The sequence below is a fragment of the Gossypium hirsutum genome, chromosome D05, assembly GCF_007990345.1.
Source record: "Gossypium hirsutum isolate 1008001.06 chromosome D05, Gossypium_hirsutum_v2.1, whole genome shotgun sequence".
NCBI lineage: Eukaryota > Viridiplantae > Streptophyta > Magnoliopsida > Malvales > Malvaceae > Gossypium > Gossypium hirsutum.
In genome coordinates this window covers 20,859,094-20,886,952 of record NC_053441.1, presented here as the reverse complement: position 1 = coordinate 20,886,952, position 27,859 = coordinate 20,859,094, and the positions used below count along the sequence as shown (strand labels likewise).

The window sequence follows — 27,859 nt, the reverse complement described above, 5'->3', positions numbered from 1 at the left end:
GCGGATTTTTTTATTATAAAAAAAACTTAATAACCTTATGACTTAAAAAAAAAACTTTTGAATAGTCCAATGACTCTAAAATTCCAAATACTTCAGTAACCATTTTATAACTTTTTGAAGTTAAGTAACCAAAATGTAAACTTACTAATAGTTTAGTGACATTGGGTGTAGTTTATCCAAAGTTTATTTAGTTTCATTGCTTGAAAATTTTCACAATATATTGGCTATTTTACCAAACTGACCCAAAATAATTAAATATTTACAAAGATGATCCGAGTTCAAAAATATTTACGAGAATGACTTGAAATAAACGTTGCCGGGGATTATGGTACCCTAATGGGCAGCACCTATATCAATAATTAAGCAATGATTACCTGATGATTGCTGGAAAGATTAAAAAAATAATTTTTTGGTGTTGGTATTATAATGGCCAATACCCATGTGTATTTTTTTCATTCGAATTGTAGCAGCCTAATTTTCAATAGTGTCGGAAACAGTGATTCGAGATCACTAAATCCGACCAGTGAGTTCTAAAATCTAATAAATAAATACATACGAGACAAGTGTGATTATAGAAGAATTCTTGAATTGGTGAATTTTGTGATTTAAAAAGAATTTAATAGGTAAATTGAGTCTAAAATGAGGTATCGAGACCTCGAATTCATAAGCCGAGCCACAAATATTTTTATAAATATTTATGGAGTGTCATTGAGTTATTAGAAAAGTTTCGTTAGAAAATTTTAACGTTTGGATAGTCAATTAACTAAAACGAACTAAATTGAAAATAGTGTAAAATTTGTTAAATTGTGATTAAATAGCTTAAGTGACTATTAAGGAGGGATTTAAAAGGCAATTAGGCCCAAATTATATGGGCTGGATGGTTGGGCAAGAAAAATCAGCAAGAAAGTAAGGAGAAACAAGGGCAAAATTGGAAACTTTACAAATTAAATATATAAAACAAAGACAAAAGTGAAAAATCTAGATATTTCTTCATAATTTATCAGAAAAAAAAAGCCATAGGAGATCTTAAACAAGCTGGTTTCTCATATTTTTATACCATGTGAGTTCAATTCTTGCTTTTTCTTTGAAATTTTTATGTTTTGTGACTTTTACAACTAGGTCCAACTATTGAATTCATTAGTTTTTGATTCCATGGGTGATTTTGTAAGTTACCATGAATAAGTTATGGAAGTTTATGATGAATTATTATATATTTTAAGTTTTAATTTCATTATATTATGATTTTATTAAGTGATTTTAGTAGAAAATGATTTTTAGGACCTAATTGTGAAAAAGTTAGGAATTGGGGTTTTGTACTTAAATTATGAATATAAAAGGCTGTTTAGTAGTCTAAAGTGATTAGATAAATTGTTATTGGAGGAAAAATTTGTTCAATTAAAGTGTTAATTGAGTAGAGACTAAATTGTAAAAATTGTAAATTTTGGGGTAAAAGTGTAATTTCAAAAATTGAAGGGCGTACATTGCGAAGTGAATTATTATTGAATTAGATGCTAATGAATGAAAAACTTTATATTATAGATCAAAAATTCAAAGATAAATGCGGAAAAGAGAAATTATCAAACTAGTCCCTGAACATTTACAACTCCTACAAATTGGCCCAGGTAAGTTCATACAGCTGAACTTTTATGATTATTGTTGTTTAATTATGATTATGGTAAAAATAAGAAAAAAATGAGATTGTTAGTTCAAATTAAGGGATACGCATGGTTGAGTACATACATTCGGTAATCAGTGATGAATTGACGAATAAGTCCATGGTGAATCAATGGAAAATTGTGAAAAGTAGGTATGGTGTTTCAGTGAAGAAAACCATATTGAGTTGTGAAAAGTAGGTATGGTATTTCAATGAAGGAAACCATACTGAGTTATAGCATTGTAAAAGATTCAAGCAAATCGTGGCATCGGGCAAACGATGTACTCAAATTCGTAAGACGATCCTTAATTTGACAAGTATTTAAAAATGAAATTGAAGCTAAATGTTGGAATATAAGTTGACATCTGATATTGAGTTCGATTGAGTAAATTCATTGTTTGAAATTGTGGTTGGCAGAAAATGTTGAATTTTTATTTGTTTATTAATATTGTTAGTGAAAATTTGGTAAGATTTTATTGTGAGTCTATGAACTTACTAAGCTTTCTGTAAGCTTACTTGTGTGTGTTTATTGTTTCTTGTATATTGACGTGTATATATATATGTTCGGAGGATCGGATCTACATCAACGATCACACTATCCAGATTTACCCCGGTAGATTTTGTTAAACAACTTTTTGATTTATATGGCATGTATAGAGAATTAATCATTTTGTGTGTATCCTTATGATATGGCTAAGGAGTAGTAAGTAAATATTCGATAATGATTAACTATTGAAATGGCCATATAAGAATGTGTTTTGGTGTTGTGTATGCCTAAATGATAATTAATACAAAGAAATTATAAAAGAGTAAAAAAAATTGCAATGGAATAGTTTTTGGACAACAGTATTGACGTGATTTTGAAAAATCACCAACAATGGTGGAAATTGAATTAGAAGCTGAGTGAGATATGAAATTAAATCTGAATGAATCTATTTTCACATTAAAGAAATAGAGTAAGAAAAAGAGTTATATATTTTTAGATATTTGAATTTTAGTGAGACCGGGTAAGAATGGTTTTTGAAGTCTTCTGTTCTGACTTTATAAAGTCATTAAAAATTGTATAGAAAGAATTATGAGTTATAATTTATATGTCTAGATTCCTTAGTGAGTATATTTTCAATAGAAGCAAGCGAAAGCACCATATGAAGTCTGTACAATGAGATAATTGATTTTGAGTGAACAAAGGTCAGAACCATCGAAAGTGAAACAGGGGAGACTTTAACGAATAAACTGTACTAATTGGCTAACCCAAAAATTCTAGAAATTTTATGGTAAGAAGATATATGAGTGTAGTTTTAGGGAAAAATTATGGATCTAAATTTCGAGTTTTGTAACTCAAGTTATAATTAAATTAGTGACAGTTATGTAGGTGGATAGTTTTATTGTGAATAGTGAAATAAATTATTTTGATTTGTTTAAGTATACAGAAAATTTTTAATGTTCCCGGTTTGGACCCAAATCATTTTCGTTGTATGTTTTAGGGTCTCGAGTGCTCTTTTTAGGGACGTATTGATTGAACGCGAGTGAATTAATTTTAAAAATAAATTTTTATGCTCCGAACTGGTAAGTTAAGTCAGGTAACGTCTCGTGCCAGACTCCGGCAAAGGTCTCGGGTAAGGGGTGTTACACGAATTTTAAAAAATACATGTTTATATTGAGTATAAAATGTTAGTAATTGTATTATGATGAATAACAGGATCAAAGAAATAGAATGAACACACTAAGAGTGAGTTTGGATGGGCGGTGTGTTTACCTGTGATTAGTGTAAAAACAACGGTGGCGGTGAGATTAGATACTGTAGCGTGAGACAAAAAGTAAGTTAAACGTACCGCACCGCACCCAATCGCCCATCCAAACCCACCCTAAATCTTTACTAGTATTATTAGCTTACCTTTAATAAGTACATGAATAATATTTATACATGACTAACTGCTATGACTAGCTACTATAACTAACTGCTGCTAACCACTTACTAACAATATTCCAGCTTGTATAACAAATTAGTAATAGACTAACAGAATCTATACTCTAACAAAAATAATAACTTATTTAGAGTGTCGGTCACCAACGAGCACCCCTTTGCCGGTAAAAACAATTATTTTCCTGTGCCGGCACTCTTTTCACTTCTTTGATATACTAATTTCAAGGGGAAAATGACTTGCTTATAAAAGCCTGCATCATGATTTTTCCTATACAAATTTCAAAGGAAAAGGTTAAACAGATGTCTTTGGGGTTTTCTCGTTATCTTTATATATTACCTTGTTTCTCATAAAATTCTGTATCTGTATACTTATGTCTGTCTTTTGGTCTGATTGTGGCCTAAACAGAAAGCCGGAGCATGAAAAAGGTGCTGTTAAGGCTGTTCAAGATTTATATGATGTTGTACGACATGATTTCCTTGCCATCTATTTGAGGTCAGTCAAATATCTTAGTCTGCGCTTAGGTGTGGGATATATAATATGCTATGAAGCATGGACATAGCTTCTTCTCCTCATATCATTGTTGAATCAGTGTCTGGAATACATAATGGACACTCAGGGACACAACAAACAAATGGAAAACTGGACATGGTCTATATGGGAAAAATGCAGAATGGCATGGGACGATGGATTTTTTGCATAACTTTTCTCCAAAAGTGAACCCTAATGCCCACAGCCCCGCAAGAAATTAATGGAACACCTCAATTAAGAAAATATAAAGAAGCATTGAGAACAAAGCCATCTTTTTTCTTGGGGGCCATACATCCATGCAGGTGAGACTATATAGTGATGTAAAGTTGGGGAGAAGAAGTGAAAAGAGATGAGCTGTTGTTTTGCTCAACCTGATGATTTCAGCTTCCACATTGTTTGGAAACAAGAGAATAATATTTGAAGTGGATGGAACTTGGGTTCTTTATTGGATGGCTTAAAATTTTATTGGATAATAACTTTTAAGTTTACAAGATTTTCAGGCCATTTTTTTATAATACTAAGTACAATTATTAAAATGTCAAGTTCGCCCTTGGGGTAATAGCAAAAAAAACTTCAATTAAAATGAAATCTTGATTGATGTCAAATCTTAAGATTGATCCTTGGACCCCCTCCCTTATCATGAAAAAACATACAGTTACCAAAGAAGTTTAAAATTTTAGGGCTTGTTGCATATATTCATTCAAAAGCAATAAAAGTACATAATATACATGCTTTATATATATATATATATATTCGTAACTCAGCTGTGTTTTTGGAAATTGACGTGCCACATCCTTGTATGTGCTTCCGAGATTTTACTTGCTTTCTACCGTGTAAGTCTCTATTTTTTTACTGTGTGGGTGCCGTTCACCACAGTAGCATCAAAAACTAAAGTAATTTTATTTTTTTTTGAAAAAGGTGTATCGATCACTTGGTAAATGGTACCTTCACAGCACGTTTGGTTGGGGGAATAGGAATGCATTCCCCCTATTCGGCGGGCCCACCACCAAACGGGCGTTTGGTTGGCCGTAATGCTATTACGTCCCGAATCCATTCCGTCCCTATTACGCCCACTGGCTGTAATAGGCATTCCCCACGCTGAGCGCCGATTAGGGATTCCTTACCGTTTCTTATTTTCTATTCCATATTCTGCCCTCATCGATTTCTGCTTCTTCTTCCATCGATATTGCACAAGTAATTTCTGCTTCTTCTTCCATCGATTTCTGCTTCTTCTTCTTCTAACAACGAAAAATGCTCGCACTCTTTCCCTGTTTTTCTTTTCTTTTCTGTAAAATCGATTTCGTTTTTCTTTTCTCCATTTTCTAACTCTTCAGTTTTGAGTGACAGGTCGTTACCATCATTATTTTAGCAGGTCGCTGGTTCCCTGTTTATTTTACAGATTAGTTTTGCTTTTGCTCAAATCTAGAATATTTGTTTTTTGTTCTCCTAATTTTAATTCCTTTGTTATGATTTTTATTCGGCTTTTCTTTGACTGATTCTATTGCATGTTCGATCAAACATATGAAATTTTTTTCAAAGTGGTTCTATTACTTGTTGCGTATAGCTTTGTATATTTCTGTTCCATGAAAAATAATTCTTGAGGTGAAGTATGATTCTGTGATGTATCCGAGAAAGTTTATTCTGTGAAGCATCATAGTTTCTGATTGCAAGTCTTTGAAAGTTTATTCTGTGAAGCCTAATAGTTTCTGATTGCAAGTCTTTGTTCTTTGAGGTAGCTTAGGAATTTCTTTTATGAACCAAAGAGCTATCGGATATAGCTGAAACATTTTAAATGGCTATCTACTAGATTCATATTGTTACAAATTCTTTTTAAAAATTAAATTTATGGTTGAACCCAAGCCTAGAGGTAAATGTTTTTTCTGAAACTGTTGATTTTCTTAGCCGGATCCAGGTTTAGCTGCAGCTATACTGATGCAGAACCTCAGCAGGATATCTATGGTATTCTCTTGTTAATTTTCTCAGGCTTTGCATGTTATTGTATGTGTGAGTTTGTTTATATTGTGACCTCTGGTTTTGAAATGGGGTTATGAATATCACTATAAACAGTTTTATTTGCTAAATTGCACTTGATCACCTCTATTGGAAGGGTAAACTGACAAATTGCTATTAATTATCTTTTCATTTTTAGTCACATGTATGCTAGATACGTATGCATTACTTTTCTTCTGTTTGTCCTACTCCTGCCATAATTTGAATATACAAGTACTCAGAGCTACTTGAATAACTGCCCCCTCTACTTATTATGAGAAATCAAGACATAAGAATAATCGTAAAAGTGGTTAGGTAACTCTTTGGTTCCTTTTTAGAACTTAAAAAAGTCTACTGAAATAATAATAAGAAAAAGGAACGGAAGAATTTTAAGGTGATTCTTGATTGGATGTAGTTTTCTTTAAGGGTTTGTATTGTTTTTATTTCCTTCTTCACGTAGCATTTATAACCATTTCTCAAAATATTCATCATAAACTCTTTTGTACAACCTGTATATACGTTTCTGCACTATTTTTCATCATCTTTTTCTTTACAATTCAGAATTTCTGTAATTTGTAGCTAAGGGAGATGAATATCACAAATTTAGATAGAGTGCCAAAGAACATTGGGATTCCATGAGATCTTATTTTCAGAAGGTATGGCGTTTATATCAATATGTATATTTGTTATTTCTATAAACCAAATACATACATGCATACATACATACATATATGAACATCATGAATACAAGTTGCATTGCTCCATATGAATTTTTTGTAATTGATATGAGTACAGTTGACTATTTGATGGTAGAATGAATGTTCTTCTACAGGCTGCTACTGCATATTCAAAGGGAGAGTTGGAGGTATGCGGCTTATCTTTCTGATCAGGTGTGTTTTCTACTTGGTTATTACTGGCTGTGGAACACATGGTATGGGGAAGTCAAAACTGAAACAGTCGGTATGGATCTAAAGTATCCTAATCCAGCTAGTTGTCCTTTCTGTAGTAAATTAATTAAAAAAAAGTCAGATTCTTTTGTGGTGGTTGATTTATCCAGAAATGATTAATGTGGATGTTTTGGTAGATTATATGTGGTTGAAATGTTTTATTGATTATATTGAACTTTGATTCATTTTCTTCATTGCGAACATTTTACTTTATGCTTTTGTCTTAGGAGGACAGTGTAGTTTATCTTCTTGTTGTCTAATGTTTTATGTCACTGGCTGATGCATACAGGTCACTAAGCTTCTTGAAAAGGAAGGTATTCAGTGGCGTGAAGAAAACCGTGGAACTATACTAATCAAGCTTGATGGATACAGAGAGTTTAGCTTTTTAGAATCCAATAGTGACACGGAGTAAATTAATTATCTAATACCAGGTTTGCATCATTTACCATATGTTTGTACAAGACAAGGATGTAATGTAACAAGGTTAATGTAGTGGTTCAAAAACAGGGATCAGATGTTTATATGTACATTACTAGAAATCCTTGTACTCTTTCCTCCTTAGGTAGGTGGAAGCTTCATGAAGATAGAGTTGCTGCGTTCTTATCAACAAAGACTCGTGATACATTGTAAATTCTTATCAACAAAGATAGAGTAGCTGCGTTCTTTTACTTTCACTAGAAAGTCGGTTTGGTATGGAGCATCTTTCCTGCTGCAGGTAACCTATTTGTTTGACGAGATGGAAGAATGGTTGGGGATTGTTTTGCTTGAAGTGTTGCAAAATGGCACGGCAGTGCTAGATTTAAAGAAGTTGGAAAATCTATTTTATTATATTTTTTATAATTAAAGTTGGGGAGTTTCCAGTGACACCCTAGTTGTTCTATCTTCGATTTTGTTGCTGGCATGAGTTGATTTGTTTAGCATTTTATAGAATAGATGAATTAGTCATATTGTATCTACTACGTGGATTATGGTTCATGGTTTTATCTTACAATAATCCTTGTATTAACCTATTCATCCAACAATAATTTCTTGTTCTGTTGGATTCATCCAACTTTTTTGGACCTTGGCAAATTTTACATGGTCGCCAAAGTAAACAAAACATTTTCTTTGTTGACCAATATGCATGATATCTTTATAATTCCATGCAAATTTTAATTTTTATCTCAATTATACATATACCTACAAAGCATCAACATAATAACATGATCAAATATTTTAAAGACGAAGAATTTATGCAATTTGCTGTAGACTATTTTCAAAATTTGTTCACCTCACAAGGATAGTCTATTTCTACATAAGGTTCTGGCTAATATTTTTTTATTGTAGAATAATTAAATTATTTGTTTCACTAATGATATTTTAGCACATTAAATATGTATTGCAGTTTAAAAATAATAAAGTAGATTATATATTATTTTCATAGTATTATATAATATGATTTTAGTAAATTCATATAAGAATAATTATATTGAATTTTATTAAATTATATATTTTAACTAAATTATATTTAATATTAATTATTTTAAATTATATTTTATTGTATTATATATTATGATTTTAGTAAATCCATATAAGAATATTGATTATTAAGAATTTTATTAAATTATATATTTTAATTAAAATATATTTAATAATTATGTTAAAATATGATTAAATCATTTATTATTGATATTAATAATCTTATTAAAATTTAATAACAATAACAATAATCATTTGCCTAAACAAATTTCTGCTAAGGGTATTCTAGTCATTTTAGTTTTTTCTCTTATGCTATTACACCTCCATTCCATTCAACCAAACACAAGAATACTATTACGCCTCTATTCCATTACATTCAACCAAACAATTGAATTGCTATTACGCCTCTATTCCATTACGCTTCTATTCCATTACGCCTCTATTCCATTACAGCGAACCAAACGTGCTGCAATTTTATTTTTATGCCTACTATAACATGTATTTTTAAATATATATATATATATATATATATATATGAGTGTCAGCTATTGCATTGCTGACATAAAAAAAATTATTTTAGCTGTTTTTTCAATTATTAAGTAATTTTTTAGGAATTGCAGACATGGATACCAACTATGAAGGTGTCATAACCCAGAGGCACTGATCCTTTCAAGTCATTCTCATAAATACTTTTGAATTTGGATTATTCTTATAAACATTTAATTATTTTGGATCAGTTTTGTAAAATAGCCAAATATATTTATTAGATATTAGATTAACAAATTCTATTTTGACTTTCTTTTAACTAAACTAATTAGCGACTTTAGAATTTTTCATTAAGTCTTTTAAATTATTTAAAAAAAATTTAATTAAGTCCCTTTAAAATCTCGTTAAGTCTTTATTTTTTAAAAGTTTTGATTAAATCTTTTAAACATTCTCATTAAATCCTTTAATTCTTTTTAAAATTATAATTAACCCCAAATCTTAACACCAATATCTACAGTGAAGACGAATATCATTTGAAGACTTGAAGATAAAAATTCTACCAACACACATCATCACACAAATTCTACCAACTCAATTATTATATATAAAAAAAGAATTACTATGACTGTTGAAAATTTCAATTATAAAAGTCAATAGCATTTGAAAAAGCCCCTCGATCATTAAACCAAAACAATTTCAAACTAAAGGCAGCCTGATTAAAACCAGAAAATTTGAACCAACCATATATTTTTGTCTCTGAGAGCCAATCATTGAGCAGCAGCTTCTACAAGGAAATGGAGAGTAAAGTCGGCAATATATGTACTGTGGATGGTGGTTGGATTGAAAGTCAAAGTCGTCATTGATAACCAAGAAAACTTGCTATGATATAACTAACATAACAAGTTAATTTATCATGTCTGAAGTTATAAGTTGATTACAATATTTTGTATAGCATATGATGTTGAATATTTTGTATAGCATCGATGGCTTAGGGGCAAATATTACCAAGTATTTTGTATTACTCTCCTTCAATGGTGTTTCTTGATCAACTTGATATTGATGCTATTAGTGTTCTGTCACCAAGAGCTATGTTTGTTTAATTTATGTATTTCCTCTTCTATTAAGAAGAAAAAGATAGAAGTTGTAAAATGAAGTCTTTCTTATTTCTTGAAAAGAAGTTACATTACGGTGTCTATTTGCTTGCAAATCACTTTAAACGGGAATATGATACATAAAAACCTGGGAATACTGTTCTTACAAATCTACTTGCATATCTGGAATGACACAGCAATAAAATATTCAAACTTCAGAGTAGCAGCTGACAAACATCATACGTTCTGGTCTGCAATTCAATGCAATGACCCATGGGAGGAAATGGTTCAGCTGGCTAACAACTGAGAAATAGCGTACATGATTGGTCTAGAATGTGGATTTTCAGCTAAGCACATAAAAGCTATCTCCATCACTGATTCCAGTTTGTCTTGAACGTCTGTTGATGGAGGTAAAGGCCTTTGATCCAAGACATCTTTTACCAGAAGCCGCATTTCAAGAGATGAAGATGGTAGTGTGGAGATCAAGTCACCAGGATGTGCTCCCATGATAACTTCCATAGTCAACACTCCGAAACTATAAACGTCACATTTCTCACTAACCTTCATTGTGTAGGCAAGTTCTGAAAAGGAAAAATTGTTAAAAAGAAATAGTCGATTGCAGAATGATGATCCACCTTTTATGCAACAAAAGATTTCTATGAACTAAATTACCTGGTGCGACATATCCATATGTTCCAGCAAGATTGGTCCAATTAGATGAGTCTGGATTGAGAAGTTTAGCCGTGCCAAAATCCGAAACATGAGCTTCAAATTCCGCATCAAGCAAAACATTGTTGCTTGACAAGTCTCGATGAACAATCGGTGGCGAGCAATCATTGTGCAAGTAAGACAAGGCATTAGCAACACCTTTTATAATATTCACCCTTTTTTCCCAATCCAATTCTCTTCCTGCTTCTTCATTGCTTAGATTTGTAGCCAAACTACCCTTTTCAAGGTATTTGTAAACCAAGAATGATTGTTCGGCAGACCAACAAAACCCATAGAACTTTACGATATTTCGATGCCGTATCTCTATGCACGCCATTACTTCATTTTGGAATTCTTTTGCAGCTCTAACTTCATCAGCACGCAGTGGATGGACTTTCTTCACAGCTACAATATCACCGGATGATAGCTCTACCCTGTATACATTTCCGTATCCTCCCTTTCCAATGCAGCAACTAGAATCGAAGTTGTTTGTTGCACTTATGATCTCAGAGTACAACAATTTTCCATCAAAGGACGATATTGAAAAGAGGCTTGCACTAATCAAGCTGCTTTCACTTTCTTCATCTGCATGTTTTCCCCGACTTTTGAAGCTGAAATACAAAGCCAGAATAACAATTAAAAGGATAGAAGCTCCTAACAGAGGAAACATGATTGCGTAGAGTAACTTGTGGTGGCCGTTTTTAGAAAGCTTGCAAGGTTTCAACCCACTAACATTGCCACACAAACCCTTGTTTCCTTCTAGTGCTTGTATTGGAGCATTTTGAAATGCCGGAATATCAGGAATTGGACCCTGCAACTCATTATGCGCAATGTTAACATGGAGCAAGCCTCGGAGTTCATCGAAAATGGTGATGCTGCCGAGAGGTTATTGTAAGAGAGGTTCAACGTTGACAAGCTCTGCAAAGATTGAATTTGTGTTGGAATATCCCCAGAAAGCACGTTATGACTCAGATCTAATTCATTCACTTGAACTAACTTGCCTATCTGAGGTGGAATTCCTAGGCTGAAATTGTTACTACTCAAATTCAAGTAGTGCAATTTCAACATATCCCCTATAGTCTTGGGGATGGACTGACTCAATCTGTTTGCCGACAAATCAAGATACTCGAGTTGGGAAAAAGATCCAACTTCCATTGGTATACCACCAGAGAGTTGATTCCCTGACAAAATAAGCCTTGTTAAAGATGTCAATTTTGTCAGTTCCTTTGGAATCTCCCCAACTAAATGATTTGAAGAAAGATCAAGAGCTTGAAACTGAGTTGAGTTTCCAAGCTCAGGTGGTATTCTGCCAGTGATGTTGTTCCGGGCAATCTGTAGGTTGCTCAAATTATTGCACAACGCCCACTGAGGTGAAATTTCACCATAAAAGTCATTGTCACTAAGGCTTATAAATTCCAAGCTTGGATAGACTCCGAAATCTTCTGATATGTTTCCAGTCAGTCTATTTCTTTCCAGGCGCACTCTTTTTAGGCTGCTGCAGTTTTTCAAGTCTTTGGGTATTGGTCCTCTGAAATGATTGTCATTGGCTATGAAATATTCCAGTTTTCCACCTTTGCAAATGTTTTGTGGCAGCTGCCCTGTGAACTGGTTTTCATCGAGTTCCAACATCCACATTTTCATGAAGTTTCCTATTTCTTGAGGTATGGGACCGGAAAGTTGGTTGTCTCGGAGGAACAAAGTTTCCAAGTTGCTCAAATTAGCAAATGAAGATGGAATAGAACCATTGAGTTGGTTTTGACTCAACTCTAGGAAAACCAATAATTTCAAGTTCCCTAACTCTTCAGGAATGGGGCCAAAAAGTTTATTTTCATACAGTTGGAGAATGGTCAGATCAGTCAAGTTTCCGAGTGAGGGTGGGATGAAACCTGATAGATTGTTTTTAAAAAGTGCTAATTCAGTCAGCGATTCCATATGCCCAAATTCAGAAGGGATGGATCCTGAAAGACTGTTAGTGGACAAGTAGAGCAATCTCAAGTGTTTTAGGTTTCCAAAAGTGGAAGGGATGGAACCTGCGAGTTGGTTTTTGTCAATGTAAAGTTCCTGCAAGCTGCTGAGATTTCCTATTTCTGAAGGGATGTTACCAGAAAGGGAATTATTTAACATATACAAGTAGGTCAGGTTGGCCAAGTTAACCAAAGAGGAAGGGATGGAACCATTTAAATAGTTGTTCTGCAAGGCAAGCTCTTCGAGGGACTTTAGCTGACCTATTTCCTCAGGAATGGAGCTATTCAATAGGTTCTGAACAAGGTGAAGGGTCCTGAGATGAATAAGCTGACCAATTTGAGGTGGGATTTTACCAGACAACTGATTATATGACAAATCAAGGTAAGTGAGATTAGAGAGCTGATTGATTTGAGGTGGGATCGTGCCGAAAAGTCCATTGATGCTAAGGTCCAATTCTTCAAGGTTAGGCAAAGATGAGAATGGAAATCCATGCAATGTACCTTTTACGCCATAGCTCGTAAGATTGATTCTGTAAACGCTGTCGCCTTTGCAATGGACCCCAAACCAACTGCATGGACTTGCTTCTGCATTTCGAGGCGAGATAGTCCAGGAAGGCAAAACAGAGCGGTTTGTGAGGGATTGAAGGTTGACTTTCCGATCGAGGAGTGCAAGTGATTCTGCAGTAGAATTAGACTAAGCATGAGATAAACAAGCATGCAACGTAACAACCAGGAGAAGCAAGGAAGCATGCCAGACTACTCTCTTCATCATCAAAATATTATTTCAGTATTGATGTCTGTAAGTATGTTCATCTTCAATTTGGATATATCTTAAGATTTATAAACTTCATTATTTGAGTGGAATTTTCCATGATTGGTATTTGTTTTTCTGTAGCAAAGTTGAATTTCAGTACCCATCCACCTTTAAATATAAAAATAATAAGAGAAAGACTTGGAAAAGTCTCCTCCACTTTTTGGGTCTTTCATTGTCGAGTTGGACAAATTTTAGAAGTTAGAAAAGAATCCACCGATTCCCTTGCCTAACACTAACGTTATACTATCTTCTGTGGGCCTTTGCCCTTAGTTTCTTTGGGAGGCCTTATCTAAAAAGCCACTATGGTTTTGTACTTGTTTAAGGGCAGGCCATTTGAACCAAAATTTCCTAAATTCGAAAATTGATAATAGTAAATAAAATTATAAATATTAAAATGAAATATTTTTTAGTATGTATGTTTTTAATAATAAATTGAACCATTAGTTAATCCGAATTAAGTTTATTAAAAATTGAAAAAAAGCATTGTAATATGATTAACATATGAACAAATTTAGCCATCGGACTGAATTATTGATAGAAGAGATTTGGTAGAAAGAAAACTTAAATTGAGGTTAATTATTTTCAAAAATGGGTTAGATTTGAATAAAATATTTTATTTAAAAAATTATTATTATGAATAGTAATTTTGAATAATAATAATAATACAAAGACATGACATATAGTACAAATGATAAATAAATAATTACAAATTATGCACAAATGTCATGTTTGCAAAATAATCTCAAAAAAAAATGGCAAATTGACAATAACTGTAACACTGAAATAATTCAAAAGCAAACTAAACATGTATAAGCTTGATCAAATTGTTGAAAATTAAATCCTAACCTCGCTATCATCAAATCAATATGACGATAAACACAAATCAAACAAGAAAAATTGCCAAAGACCCCAAAAGACTCACCACATCATAAATTAATGTGGAAAGAAAATTCAGACTAAAATTAATTAATTAAATGCCTAGGGTTTTCAATTTTTCACCATAAATGTTTTATCTTCTAGGGCCCAAAAACGTTTTCAACTTTTATTGTATTATATTTTATAATTTTCTTTAAAAGAGATCCAATTCATTGTTTCGCCTAGGACCTCAAAAATGTCAAAAACAGGCTTGAGCCATATATGTCAAAGCATGATTAAAAATTAAAATTAAAAATAAAATCACATCTACTTTCAAAGAAAATAGAACTGACAAACCAAAAACTATGAAACCATAATAACGTGGACTAAATTAAAAACAAGATAAAATTATAGAAAAATGAAAAAAACCATGACCAGCTCAAAGATCAACATCATCATTGACAAAGTAATGATTTAGTTTGAAAAAATTGAGCAATTAAGATTTTTTATGGAAAAAAGAAAGAAAGAAAAAGGTACACATATTCATAAAAAAATATTTCTTTAAAGATTTTAATATTAAAATTGTAAAAACTGAATGTCGATAATGGTAATACAGAAAAATTGTAAAGCAAAAAAAAAAGAAGAATGAAAAAAACACACAAATTTTACGTAAAAATCCTTTCGAGTAAAAACTATGGGCAGAGGAGAAACAAATGCACTAATATTGAAATTCAAATTAATATAAAAGGAGTTTAATAAGTTGAAAAATTTTATTCTAATCAATGTCAAATAGAAGGAGGGAAGTTATATATGAATTTTACTTGCACAGTCAATATCAAATAGATGTGTACTTCTAAACGGATTCTACTTATGCAGCCTATGCCGTACTGTGGGGGCCGTAGGTGCAGCCTCAATTTAGGAATTTGTCTTCTGGTCCCTGAGATTACAGTGGAACAGACCGAAGAATTTCAGATCTTATCTCCCTGAGATTACAGCGGAGCAGATTGAAGATAGTAATCCTATCTCCTTGAGATTACAGTGGAGTGGATTAAAATAAGGATCTTATCTCTCTGAAGTTACAGTAGAGTAGATCGCACCAGGTCTTATCTCCCTGAGATTACAGTGGAGCAGACCGAAGAATTTCAGATCTTATCTCCCTGAGATTACAGCGGAGCAGATTGAACTATAGATCCTCCTATTTTACCACTGTATTTTATTTTTTAATAAAAATTTAGGTCATACAACTCTAACAAAAATATACTTTAAAATCTATATGCATAATAAATATTTTAAATATTTTAGTACCTCTGTTTTGTAAATATAAAACTTTAAACGGTTAGACAAAAATATCAACGCCTTTTAATATTAAAACGGAAAAAAGCGAATATCGAAGTCAGAATTGAATGTCATAACTTCAACCCCTGGGGCCTGGACCCATGATAATTAATTAAAGCAAGGAAATTAAGGAAGAGCAAATTGGAAAGTGTATTAATTTCCATGTCATCTTAATTAAATTATGTTAAAAAAATGAATTTAAATATGTGGCAGAAAAGAAATTGGATTACTAATTTGGACAAAAAATAACTTAAGTACCAATTTAGAAATTAAAAGCAAGTTTAGATACTAAACTATATAATTTCCCTTTCATTTATTCTTTTATTGGATGACCCGGTACTCTACTTTAGCTTTAAACCGGGCTCATGGGACGCTGACCGTAGGGGAACTAGAATTTCTCCAGTTTTCTCTCTTTTCTAAACTTTATTTCCTCCTCCTCTTTTGTTTCCATCTTCCTTGTATTTTCTCTCTAGTCAACCACTAACATCACTGTATCTCATCACGTTTTCTAGCTGGCAAAATGTGCCAAACAGAAGTAAAATGAAATTTTAAAAATTCCACCAGCATATTTTAATGGTTAAATAAATAAATAAAGTAAGATAGTCTGTATGGTTTAATGGTTGGACAAATTTTGGATTTTGTATTAACTGCTAAATTCAATTATTTTGCATGCCCGTTTACCTATGACCTATGAGCATAATCCCATGTGCCACTTCCCATTCGTCTCAAGAGAAGTAGGAGAAGATTGATATATGTATATTCATTCCACTTACGAATTCATGTTGCTTATTTGTTTTTTTCTTGAATTAATAATGTTGCTTAATCGGAGAAGGGAAGATATTGGTATTTCACGTGGGCTAAGCCAACAATTGCTGATTCATTTCATGCTCTTTGCATGGTTGTTGGAGATTTGTCTTCTGCTTGACGTGGCTCTGCCTCGGTCCTTTTACAACCTATTGCACACTAACAAATCAGAGGTCCCTTTGACATTGTGACTTGCCCCACAGTACCTAACACCCCGCGCTATTGTTGTTGGGTGTACGAACGAGTCCCGGCCCAGTTGCTCTAGTTAAAGCAATCAAACAAGTTATTGTTAGAAATATAAAAATAACAGAGGAGAAACTTTTATAATGCTTTTAGGATACATTAAAATCGCAAGTTCTTAGGTTACAACAATTCAAAGTTGAGGTATTGAATTGCAAGTTTTTTTTAAAATAAATCTGAAAAAATAATTTAATTTTAGGATAAATAATAATTTAATCACATGTTTAGACAAGCACTGGAAATAAGCTCTGCATTAAGGATCAATTTAGTATTGTTTTTAAGAAGTATTTTTGGGACAAAATACATTTGAGTATGCTTTTGAGCTTTTCAAAAATTTTGCAAAAGTAATTTTTTAGCCAAAAGTAAAAGTATAAAATTTGAACTTTTGATCCAAAGTACCTTTAAGAAACAGTACTAAACTAAACTCAAATGGATATTAAAAAAGAAAAAAAGAAAAAGGTATAACTAAATTCAAAATATGAAGAAAATCATTGGTCCTCTTTACCATTCTTGATAAGGATTCTTTCCCTTAATCAAAATCATATAATTAAAAGTGAGATTAAGGTTATACCCATGTCAAATTTATTAATTTTAAATTATTTTATGTAATAATATTTTAATATTTTAATAATGATATAATTATATAAATTATTTACATATAATTTAAAATTTTGATCATCATGAGGCGTTGCTTGGAATGATTATATGAAAATATGACGGTTATCCATTTTGTATTGATTGGCATTAATTTTTATTTCTTAAATATTAAATGCCAAGGTTCGTTGACAGATTGAAAGGTAGGTATATCAGATCCAAAACAAAATTAGGATAAAGTCAATCTGGAAGCAAAATAAATTCATAGCTCTTACGGCTTCAGCAACACTACTAATTTTCAGTATATAAAGTAGAGTGATCTCGTCTTTGTCGCGACAAGGTGGTCAGGAGAGCAAAACTGATCCTCCCCGGACACTGACAAATAGCACCAGAAATGGCTGTTGGAGGTTTTGGCGGCGTCGATGGACCTGTCAGCAGCTTCAATGGCAAGATCACAGCTTCGGTGGTGATCACCTGCATTGTTGCTGCTTCAAGCGGCCTCATATTTGGTTATGACATTGGAATTTCAGGTAATTGTTTTTTTATCCAGCTTTGGTAATAATTTCTGGTACAGAGTAAGGTAGAAAGAAGAAGAATGAAAAAAAAAATTACACTGTTTTCGTCTTCGAATTAAATTTTCATCTTCCATGATTGTAAAACAGAGGAGTACATGTAATTAATTGTGTTTTTCGCTGCATCCATGAGATTTGTTGCGGAAAGGATCGATTCGAGAACTCCGATATGACTACAAGTAAATTGACCGGAACGAAAAATAAAGTGAACACAAGGATTTACGTGGTTCGGCTTTAATGCCTACGTCCACGGGCAGAGGCGAAAAGAAATTTCACTATAACAAGATGAAGATTACAAGTGTTTTACACTCAAGACACAACCCGAGAACCTTACAACTCTCAACCCCTATAGAAAACCCGAAAGCTAAAATCCTAGCTTTCAAAGAACAAGCTTTGCTCTCTCTTGGTTTGGGATGATTAATATGGCTAATGAACCTCTCTATTTATAAGAGAGTTCAAGGACATAATTGTCCAAAACTTTGGCAAAGATTTGTGGTTGAAAATGGACACCAACAACCATCCACTAATCCACTACCACCAACAACCCACTACCAACAACAACAATCCACTACCAATTTTAAGCCATTTCTTAACAAATCTCCACCTTGGCTTGAAATTTACCAAGCTGAACATCATAGTGAATTCCTCGAACTGGATCACCTCTTCCAAACGCCTCTCTGGCGCTAATCAATCCCGAATACCTATCAAGTCCAAGCAATGCTTGAACTTATATGCAGGGATCACCTTAGTTAACATATCTGCAGGATTCTTCTCGGTAGCAACCTTGCTGATAACAATGTCACCTTGCGTAACATGTTCCCGAACAAAATGATATCTGACATCAATGTGTTTGGTCCGTTCATGAAACATCTGATTTTTAGTCAGATGTATGACACTCTGGCTATCGCAAAATACAACAGTGAAATCCTGTTGTAAACCCAAACTGCTTACTAGACCTTTCATCCACAATGCTTCTTTCACTGCTTCTGCTAACGCCATATATTCCGCCTCAGTCGTAGATAAGGCTACGGTAGACTGTAACACAGCTTTCCAACTAATGGCTCCTCCAGAATAAGTGAAAACATAACCCGTCAGAGATCTTCTTTTGTCCAGATCTCCAGCATAATCAGAGTCCACATAGCCCGTGACACTGCTAGTGCAGTCACTCTGATCATATACCAAGCATAAATCTGCAGAACCTCTCAAGTACCTGAGAATCCATTTCACGGCCTGCCAGTGTTCCTTGCCAGGACAACTCATGTATCTGCTGACCACACTAACTGCATGTGAAATGTCTGGACGAGTGCAAACCATTGCATACATCACGCTTCCAACTGCACTCGAGTATGGAATGTGAGACATTTGCTGCTTTTCTTCATCAGATTGTGGTGACAACTCTGCAGAGAGTTTGAAATGTGGTGCCAACGGAGTACTCACAGTTTTCGCTTTATCCATGCCGAAGCGTTGAAGAACCTTTTCAATGTAGTTCTTCTGCGACACACGAAGCTTGCCCGCCTTGCGATCTCTGTGAATATCCATGCCCAAAATTTTCTTGGCAGCACCCAGATCCTTCATCTCGAACTCACCACTCAACTGCGACTTTAACTTGTTGATTTCCGACATGTTTTTGGAAGCAATTAACATGTCATCAACATACAGCAACAAATAAATGTGCGAACCATCTGAGAGCTTCCGATGATAGACACAAGCATCATAGTCACATCTTGTGTAACCATGCTGAATCATGAAGCTATCAAACCGCTTGTACCACTGCCTTGGGGATTGTTTCAATCCATATAAAGACTTCTTTAATAGACAGACATGGTCTTCTTTACCAGGAACTGTAAAACCCTCTGGTTGACGCATGTAGATTGTTTCCTCGAGCTCACCATGCAAGAACGCCGTTTTTACGTCAAGCTGCTCAAGTTCTAGATCAGACTTGGCCACCATGGCAAGTAATACACGAATGGAAGAATGCTTTACGACTGGGGAGAAAACTTCATTGTAGTCAATCCCCTCTTTCTGAGTGAAGCCTTTAGCAACCAATCGTGCCTTGAATCTAGTTGCTTCAACCCCTAGGATGCCTTCCTTTTTCTTGAAGACCCATTTGCAACCAACTATCTTCTGGTTACTTGGCGGCTTAACCAACTCCCAAGTATGGTTCTTGTGAAGAGATTCTATCTCCTCACTCATAGCAATTGCCCACTGTGCCGACTCATCACACGTGACAGCCTCATTATAACTGGAAGGTTCTATACCAATGGACTCCGCCACACTGAGCGCGAAAGACACCAGATTAGCGTAACGCGGATTTGGTTTGATTTGTCTCTTCGTTCTTCCAGTGGCAATGCTATATGGTTTTTCTTGAGGTGACTCATCTTCATCGGAATCTTGCACCTCAACTTGATCATCCTGGACTGAAGTACCTTCCGTAGGAATTGGAGCGTCCACCTGACACTCCACCTGCTTCTCAACACCGTGATCTCCCATTCTATCTGACTCCTCCTTTTCCCGGGAATTTGTGGTGGATCGAAGCATGGATGACTCATCAAAGTCACATCTCTGCTGATGATGAACTTGGACGAACCGGATCAGGACACCACAACCTGTATCCTTTCACCCCTTGGCCGTATCCAAGAAATATGCATTTCTTCGCCCTCGGTTTGAGTTTTCCCTCATTTACATGAGCATACGCAGGGCAGCCAAACACTCTTAAACCAGAGTAATCAGCAGGAGAACCAGACCATACTTCCTCAGGAGTCTTCAGCTCAATAGCTGTTGACGGAGATCTGTTAACCAAATAACAAGCAGTATTAACAGCTTCAGCCCAAAATTCTTCACCGAGCCCAGCATTTGATCGCATGCAACGAGCTCGCTCCAAGAGAGTTCTATTCATGCGTTCTGCAACTCCATTTTGTTGTGGTGTTCGACGAACAGTGCGGTGTCTCACTATTCCTTCATTTTTGCAGAACTCATTGAATTCACCTGAGCAAAACTCCAAGCCATTATCCGTCCGGAATCGCTTGATCTTCTTTCCTGTTTGATTTTCGATTAAAGCTTTAAATTGCTTGAAGTTGATGAGAACCTCATACTTGCTCTTCAGAAAATACACCCAACCTTTCTCGAGTAATCATCGATAAAGGTAAGCAGATATCTGTAACCACCTTTAGAAATTGTCGGAGAAGGCCCCCAAAGGTCAGAATGGAAGTAATCCACTGTGCCTTTTGTCTTGTGAATCCCAGTGCTGAACTTTACCCGAGTCTGCTTACCGAAGACGCAGTGCTCACAGAAATTCAACTTTCCTGTACACTGCCCAGACAATAATCCTCGTTTGCTTAGCACCGATAAGCCTCTCTCGCTCATATGCCCGAGCCGCATATGCCATAACTTCGTGGTGTCAGAATCTAGATCATCTGATGATGACACTCCCGCAACACCTGTAACCGAGGAACCATCGAGGAAGTAAAGGCCCCGCTCCAAATTACCACGTATCACAGTCAAAGCACCCGAGAATACCTTGAGAACTCCACCTTCAGCAGAGTACCGAAAGCCTTTCTTGTCCAACGTACTCAAAGAGATCAAATTTTTCTTCATTTCTGGAATGTGCCGAACATCAGTTAGAGTTCTAACAATACCGTCAAACATCTTTATACGAACTGTGCCAATCCCCATGACTTGACATGCGTGGTCATTTCCCATTAGTACTGAACCAGAATGCTTCTCGTATGTTGAGAATGCATCTTTCGAAGTACTTATATGAAATGTAGCTCCCGTATCAAGAATCCATCTCCCACCAGCGTAAGAGTCGGATACTGCAAGAACGATCTCGGCATCACTTGAAGAATCTGCATCAGCTACATTCGCACGATCATTTTGTTGCTCCTGTGATTCTGATTTCTCCTTCCTTTTCGGACAATCTACCTTCATGTGCCCGTACTTCTTACAGTAGTAGCACTGTATTCTCTTCTTGGACTGCGATCTAGGATGGCTTTTACTTGAACTTCCACCCTTTGCCTTGGATCTTCCTCGAGCAACCAAGCCTTCGCCTTCATTGTTTTCGACCACCTTACCAGTGATTTTCTTCCTCAACTCACTGGAACTTAAGGCATTTTTCACCTCCTCTAGAGTCAGGTCATCACGACCGTACATCATTGTATCAACAAAATTCTCATACGAGGGAGGCAAAGAACACAAAACAATTATTGCTTGGTCCTCATCATCGATTTTGTTATCGATATTATTCAAATCCATGATAATGGAATTGAATTTATCCAGGTGCTGGGAAACAGGTGTACCTTCCTCCATCTTCAGGGCATAGAGTCTTTGCTTGAGGTAGAGCCGGTTCGTCAATGACTTCGTCATGTACTTGCTCTCTAACCGGAGCCACAAACCGGACGCGGTTTTCTCATCCGCTACTTCTCGTAGCACTTCATCTCCTAGACATAGCAGAATAGCACTATGTGCTCTTTCTAGCATGTCATCCTTTTGCTCTTCCGAAAGCGTGCTTGGTAATTTATCTTTACCAGACAATGCTTTTAGCAATCCTTGTTGAACCAGCACTGCCCGCATCTTGATGCGCCATAAACTGAAACTATTTTTCCCGGTAAATTTCTCGACATCATACTTAGTCGATGAAACACTTGTAGCCATAATTTGGAACCTTTGAATGAATGATAATATTTTCTTCCTGATGTGAAAGATCAGACAAAGCTGCAGTCACAGGGCAATTCAGAAAATATTATCACTCCTTCAACTACGCTCTGATACCAATTTGTTGCGGAAAGGATCGATTCGAGAACTCCGATATGACTACAAGTAAATTGACCGGAACGAAAAATAAAGTGAACACAAGGATTTACGTGGTTCGGCTTTAATGCCTACGTCCACGGGCAGAGGCGAAAAGAAATTTCACTATAACAAGATGAAGATTACAAGTGTTTTACACTCAAGACACAACCCGAGAACCTTACAACTCTCAACCCCTATAGAAAACCCGAAAGCTAAAATCCTAGCTTTCAAAGAACAAGCTTTGCTCTCTCTTGGTTTGGGATGATTAATATGGCTAATGAACCTCTCTATTTATAAGAGAGTTCAAGGACATAATTGTCCAAAACTTTGGCAAAGATTTGTGGTTGAAAATGGACACCAACAACCATCCACTAATCCACTACCACCAACAACCCACTACCAACAACAACAATCCACTACCAATTTTAAGCCATTTCTTAACAAGATTCTTTCACATCAATTAGCTTGAGAGACGTTTCATTACAGAAATGGAACAAATTTAATGCTATGTGAGCATAAATGGAGTAGTATTTTTATATTTAATTTCATTCTCCGTTAAAATTCAAAGCAGCTAAACCGAAAAAATGAATTGAAAACAGATAAAGAATTCGAAGCTGTTCTTCAAGTGTCTAAAGTCGACACACTCGAATTACAGAAAGGAAAAAAGGGGTTTAGTTCAAACTATGTTAAATTTACTCTAAAGGTCTCAAATGGAATTTAGGATGGGTAAATTTGTACCAAAAACCTTGAAAGTTGAATCAGCTGAAACTGAAAGTGAAACTTCCCTGATATTGTTGGCTAAATAATTGCAGGAGGTGTGACAACTATGCAACCATTTCTCCAGAAATTTTTCCCATCAGTTTTAAGAAAAGCAGCAGAGGCTAAAACCAACATCTATTGCGTGTATGATAGCCAAGTTTTAACATCCTTTACTTCTTCACTGTACATTGCTGGTTTAGCTGCCTCACTGGTTGCTAGCCGCCTCAGTGCGGCAATTGGTCGACGAAACACAATGGTCTTAGGTGGTCTCACCTTCCTTGCTGGTGCTGCCATCAATGGCGGCGCTGCTAACGTTGCCATGCTTATCTTCGGCCGTATCTTGCTTGGATTTGGGGTTGGTTTTACCAATCAGGTAACTAGCTTGGTCCTATTTCTTTTTTTGGAAAGGATTGTAGCCTTGTAGGAAATAGTTGTATTTTTTTTTTTTGGTTTACATTAGGGAATAGTTGTATTGGCCAACCTCATTCAAATTTTGTCACTTAATCATATTCGTAAAAAATACAATAATTCTTTAAAATATTTCCCTTAATATTGTAGTTAATATATTTATCCAATTTTGGTTCAAAAAAATATATATTTATCCAATTAGCTATTTTTAAGAACACATCAACATTATTTACATTGTAGATATGATCTACTTCTTCAGTGTTTCTTTCCATGGTTAACAAACGAATAATTTTAAGATTTGAGGATCCTAATTTAGACATGCCAGCTGGATATCAATTTGATCACAAAATTTCCCCCCCAAAAAAATCATAAAATTAAAATCTAGAGGTAATTTCTGGTTTAAGTATCATGTGAAAGTCAACTCTGAGCACATGTAATAATAAATGCACTAACAAAGTTTATTCAGCTTTCTAGCAAAATTAACATTAAATTTTGGTTAAACAATTCGGTATATCCCTGTGCTATACGTTTATGAGCAAATCATCCCATTACTATAAAAGTTTAACAGTTTAGTCTCTATAATTTAAATTTGAAGTTTCAACATTAATTTGGTCTTAGGAGGGATCACCTAGTTCTTATAACCTTGAAATTTTGTTGTAAACTTTGAATTAAGGCAACTCCTGTATACCTCTCGGAAGTGGCACCACCAAGATGGCGTGGAGCTTTCAACACAGGCTTCCAATTCTTCATAGGCATTGGCGTGGTGGCAGCCAACTGCATAAACTACGGTACTGCTAAACGAAGTTGGGGGTGGCGCCTCTCTCTTGGCCTGGCCGTAGTGCCCGCTGCCATCATGACTATAGGCGCCCTCTTGATTTCAGACACTCCCAGCAGCCTAATAGAACGAGGCAAAGTGGAGCAAGCCCGACATTCTCTTCGAAAAGTCCGAGGGAAAGATTGTGATGTGGAAGCTGAGCTGGCTGAGTTAAAAAAGGCCAGTGATGTAGCCAATGAAGCAAAGAGAGAGCCCTTTGTTACCATATTTGAGAGGCAATATCGGCCTCACCTGGTTATGTCAATTGCAATACCATTTTTTCAACAGCTTACGGGGATTAACATCATTGCATTCTATGCACCAGTTCTATTCCAATCAGTTGGCTTTGGAAATGATTCAGCATTGATAGCGGCTATCATATTGGGGTTAGTTAATCTTGCATCAATCCTTGTGTCCACCGGTGTAGTTGATCGGTTTGGTCGCAGGTTTTTGTTCTTGGAAGGTGGAATTCAAATGTTTGTCTGTCAGGTATGCTTTTGCTCTTGTTATATTCCAATCAGGAGATCGTATACTCATTGCCAGGGGCGCACCAAGGAGAGCCAGGGCCTTGGCCCCCAGGGTAAATGGGAAAATTTTCTTTTAAGCCCTTTCCAATTCACTGTTGGTCCTTTAAAAAAAATAATTCAATTTAAACCTTTTTAATTTTGACCACTCAAAATTTTAAAGTTTTATCTCCCTCAAAATTTCTGGTTTAGTTCCAAAGCGAATGCTTTAAACGAAAACTAAAAGCACCCAACCACCCATGAATTTTCTTTATCGATGTCCATTGAAGCAATTTCTAAATCAATGTTGGTTGGGAAATTTGTGAAGGTAGGGGTGGCAGTTCTGCTAGCAGTTACAACAGGGGTTTCAGGCACAAAGGAAATCAGCAAAGGCTACGCCATACTGGTACTGGTTCTAATGTGCATCTACGCAGCTGGGTTTGGTTGGTCTTGGGGTCCTCTCAGTTGGCTCATTCCAAGTGAAATATTCCCCATTAAAATCCGGTCCACGGGCCAAAGCATCAGCGTTGCTGTCAACTTCGCCACCACCTTCGTGCTTTCCCAAACCTTCTTGACCATGCTTTGCCACTTCAAATATGGCACCTTCTTGTTCTACGCTGCTTGGATCGCGTCCATGACCATTTTCGTTGCCCTCTTCTTGCCCGAAACCAAAGGCATTCCGCTCGACTCCATGAATTCTGTTTGGGAGAAGCACTGGTATTGGCGTCGCTTTGTTTCTGGTTAATAACTTAATGCCCACATTTTCCCATTGTTTCTTCGTTTTTACTTACCACATTGGATTAACGCGTACTTAATGTAGTAGCTGTTATTTTCCTTTATATCTTTTAAAATATAATATAGGATGGATTTGCAGATTTAATTTGTATGATAATATAATTTTGTGAGTGTGTAAATTATATTCGAATGATATAAAAATATGACATAAAAATAAATAATATATAATATCATCTAAACTAACTTCTTTAACATGACAACTACAACACATGAACCATTTTAAATGTTTTTATTTCGGTACACCTAAACACGTATGCATGCATGCATTTGAATTAATATCAAATGATCGATATTTATAATTAGTCTCATCATCAATCAATGAGAAACATGTGAATTGCTTCCTCCCAATTAATCTGCCATTGCCGCCCGATGTTGATGCCTTAGATTGCTAACACTTCATGCAAACGATGGGTACCAGAGGAAATTATTTTGGAATTAGATATGAGACATGTACTTGGTTTCAGAAATGTTTCATGCCCATGTTCGAATAATCCAGCTCATCTTGGACCAACAGTTCATATTTTTGTTTAAATATTATAAAATATTAAAAACTATTTTATATTAGTTTTATAGTTGCAATTCTTGAAATTCAATTAGCCAATTATTATTAGAATACTCGTTTGTAAGAGAAAGGATTATACGAAATAATAATATTATCATTTTCTAATAGTTTTATGCCACATTAGTAATTTTATTCTGAATTTCAAGATTTTCATTTTCATTTGATTCTTTTTTCAAGATGAAAATGCTTAAATTCAAAATAAAAATATTGATGTAACATAAAATTATTAAAAAAATGATACAAATAACGTGACGTTCCTAATTTATACAATCCTTTTCTCGTTTGTAAAATCCTTATTTGTAACCTATTATTCTGCTATTTAACTTTTACCGTCATAAAATTATATCCTTGACAACAAAATGAATTGAATAAATCAAATTGGTTTACAGGGCATGCAAATGCTAAACTTCTTACATAGTATTGAATATTTTTTATTTATATTATCCGTTAGTTATACTATTTGGGGCCACCCATGCACCCATATATATAAGTGGATTGAGCCTTAAAAGTGTAGGCTTTCCCTATAGTTATTTTGCTGATTGTTTGACCAATATATGCGGCGACTTATTAAGCCATGGTGCATGTGAGAATGAATACTTTTTTATTATGAATTTGCTGATTTGTATGAATTTATGTTTTCAAGGGCTACTTCATCTGCCGAGTATTTAAAGAAATTAAAGAAGTGTTGTCTTCAAATTTTGGAAGATTATCGATCTTAATTATGGTTACAACACAAAAATAAATAGCGGTTTTTCGTAGAGAGTTGTTATGATGGGTACGGTTCACATCAAAAAGGTGAGAAGAATGGTTAATTTTGGTGGATGGTGCTTTTAACTGAGTGAAGTGTGGTGTCTATAAGTGTATAAGTTAAAGTGTAATATAGTAAAATTTGTAACGAAACACTGGGAAATATTTTGAGAATCGTACTTAAAGGAGGTTCTTTTAAACTAAACTAATAGAACAAATCACAAACTACCTAGGTCTAAATAGCTACTCACGTGCTAATCATATTACAACAAAACATTGAAGAGATGAATCACGAAACAAAACCAAAGTATATAAAAGCTAACACCAAAATCACAATCAATATAAGTAGACAAAAATCACAATCATGATTAACTTAGATATAGGGTTTTTACTAATCAGCTAACAATTAACCTAATTAATACCTTTCGGCCTATAACTAAATTAATTGACCGACTTAACTTACTTATCTTTCGATCTGATAAATTAAATCAGGTTAGATTAAGTTGGTCCTAAGCAAAT

The 27,859-nt window shown here is 34.8% G+C and overlaps 3 protein-coding genes and 1 long non-coding RNA gene across 10 annotated transcripts; 2 read left to right on the top strand and 2 right to left on the bottom strand.

Annotated features, from left to right (window-relative positions):
- Positions 1-3,869: 3,869 nt before the first annotated feature.
- Positions 3,870-8,089, top strand: LOC107905119 (uncharacterized). Of its 6 annotated transcripts, XR_005914054.1 has the most exons (6): positions 4,950-5,301; positions 5,455-5,479; positions 6,010-6,066; positions 6,676-6,752; positions 6,929-6,986; positions 7,333-7,923. It is a non-coding gene; the product is annotated as an uncharacterized lncRNA (long non-coding RNA). The 6 variants fall into 6 exon arrangements; XR_005914056.1 differs by adding an exon at positions 3,870-4,071 and having other exon boundaries at positions 4,169-6,066; positions 7,333-8,089; XR_005914055.1 differs by adding an exon at positions 3,874-4,940 and having other exon boundaries at positions 5,026-6,066; positions 7,333-8,049.
- Positions 8,090-10,128: 2,039 nt separating this feature from the next.
- LOC121203358 (MDIS1-interacting receptor like kinase 2) lies at positions 10,129-13,584 on the bottom strand. Its single transcript, XM_041094278.1, has 3 exons — positions 13,252-13,584; positions 10,751-11,397; positions 10,129-10,659 (listed from the first exon to the last, which is right to left on the bottom strand). The coding sequence occupies exons 1-3, from the start codon at positions 13,323-13,325 to the stop codon at positions 10,367-10,369; spliced, it is 1,014 nt and encodes a 337-aa protein (XP_040950212.1). The 5' UTR covers positions 13,326-13,584; the 3' UTR covers positions 10,129-10,366.
- Positions 11,431-13,259, bottom strand: LOC107902591 (MDIS1-interacting receptor like kinase 2-like). The gene has a single exon (XM_016828744.2). It carries the CDS (start codon positions 12,908-12,910, stop codon positions 11,546-11,548), a length of 1,365 nt encoding a protein of 454 aa, XP_016684233.2. The 5' UTR covers positions 12,911-13,259; the 3' UTR covers positions 11,431-11,545.
- A 3,999-nt stretch (positions 13,585-17,583) lies between the features above and the next one.
- Positions 17,584-26,111, top strand: LOC107905118 (sugar transport protein 5). 2 transcript variants are annotated; one of them, XM_041094277.1, is made up of 4 exons: positions 17,584-17,922; positions 23,565-23,884; positions 24,593-25,313; positions 25,565-26,111. In XM_041094277.1, the coding sequence occupies exons 1-4, from the start codon at positions 17,787-17,789 to the stop codon at positions 25,717-25,719; spliced, it is 1,332 nt and encodes a 443-aa protein (XP_040950211.1). In that variant the 5' UTR covers positions 17,584-17,786; the 3' UTR covers positions 25,720-26,111. The 2 variants fall into 2 exon arrangements, with proteins under 2 accessions (XP_040950211.1, XP_016687181.1); XM_016831692.2 differs by having other exon boundaries at positions 17,585-17,922; positions 24,593-25,222.
- Positions 26,112-27,859: the final 1,748 nt, after the last annotated feature.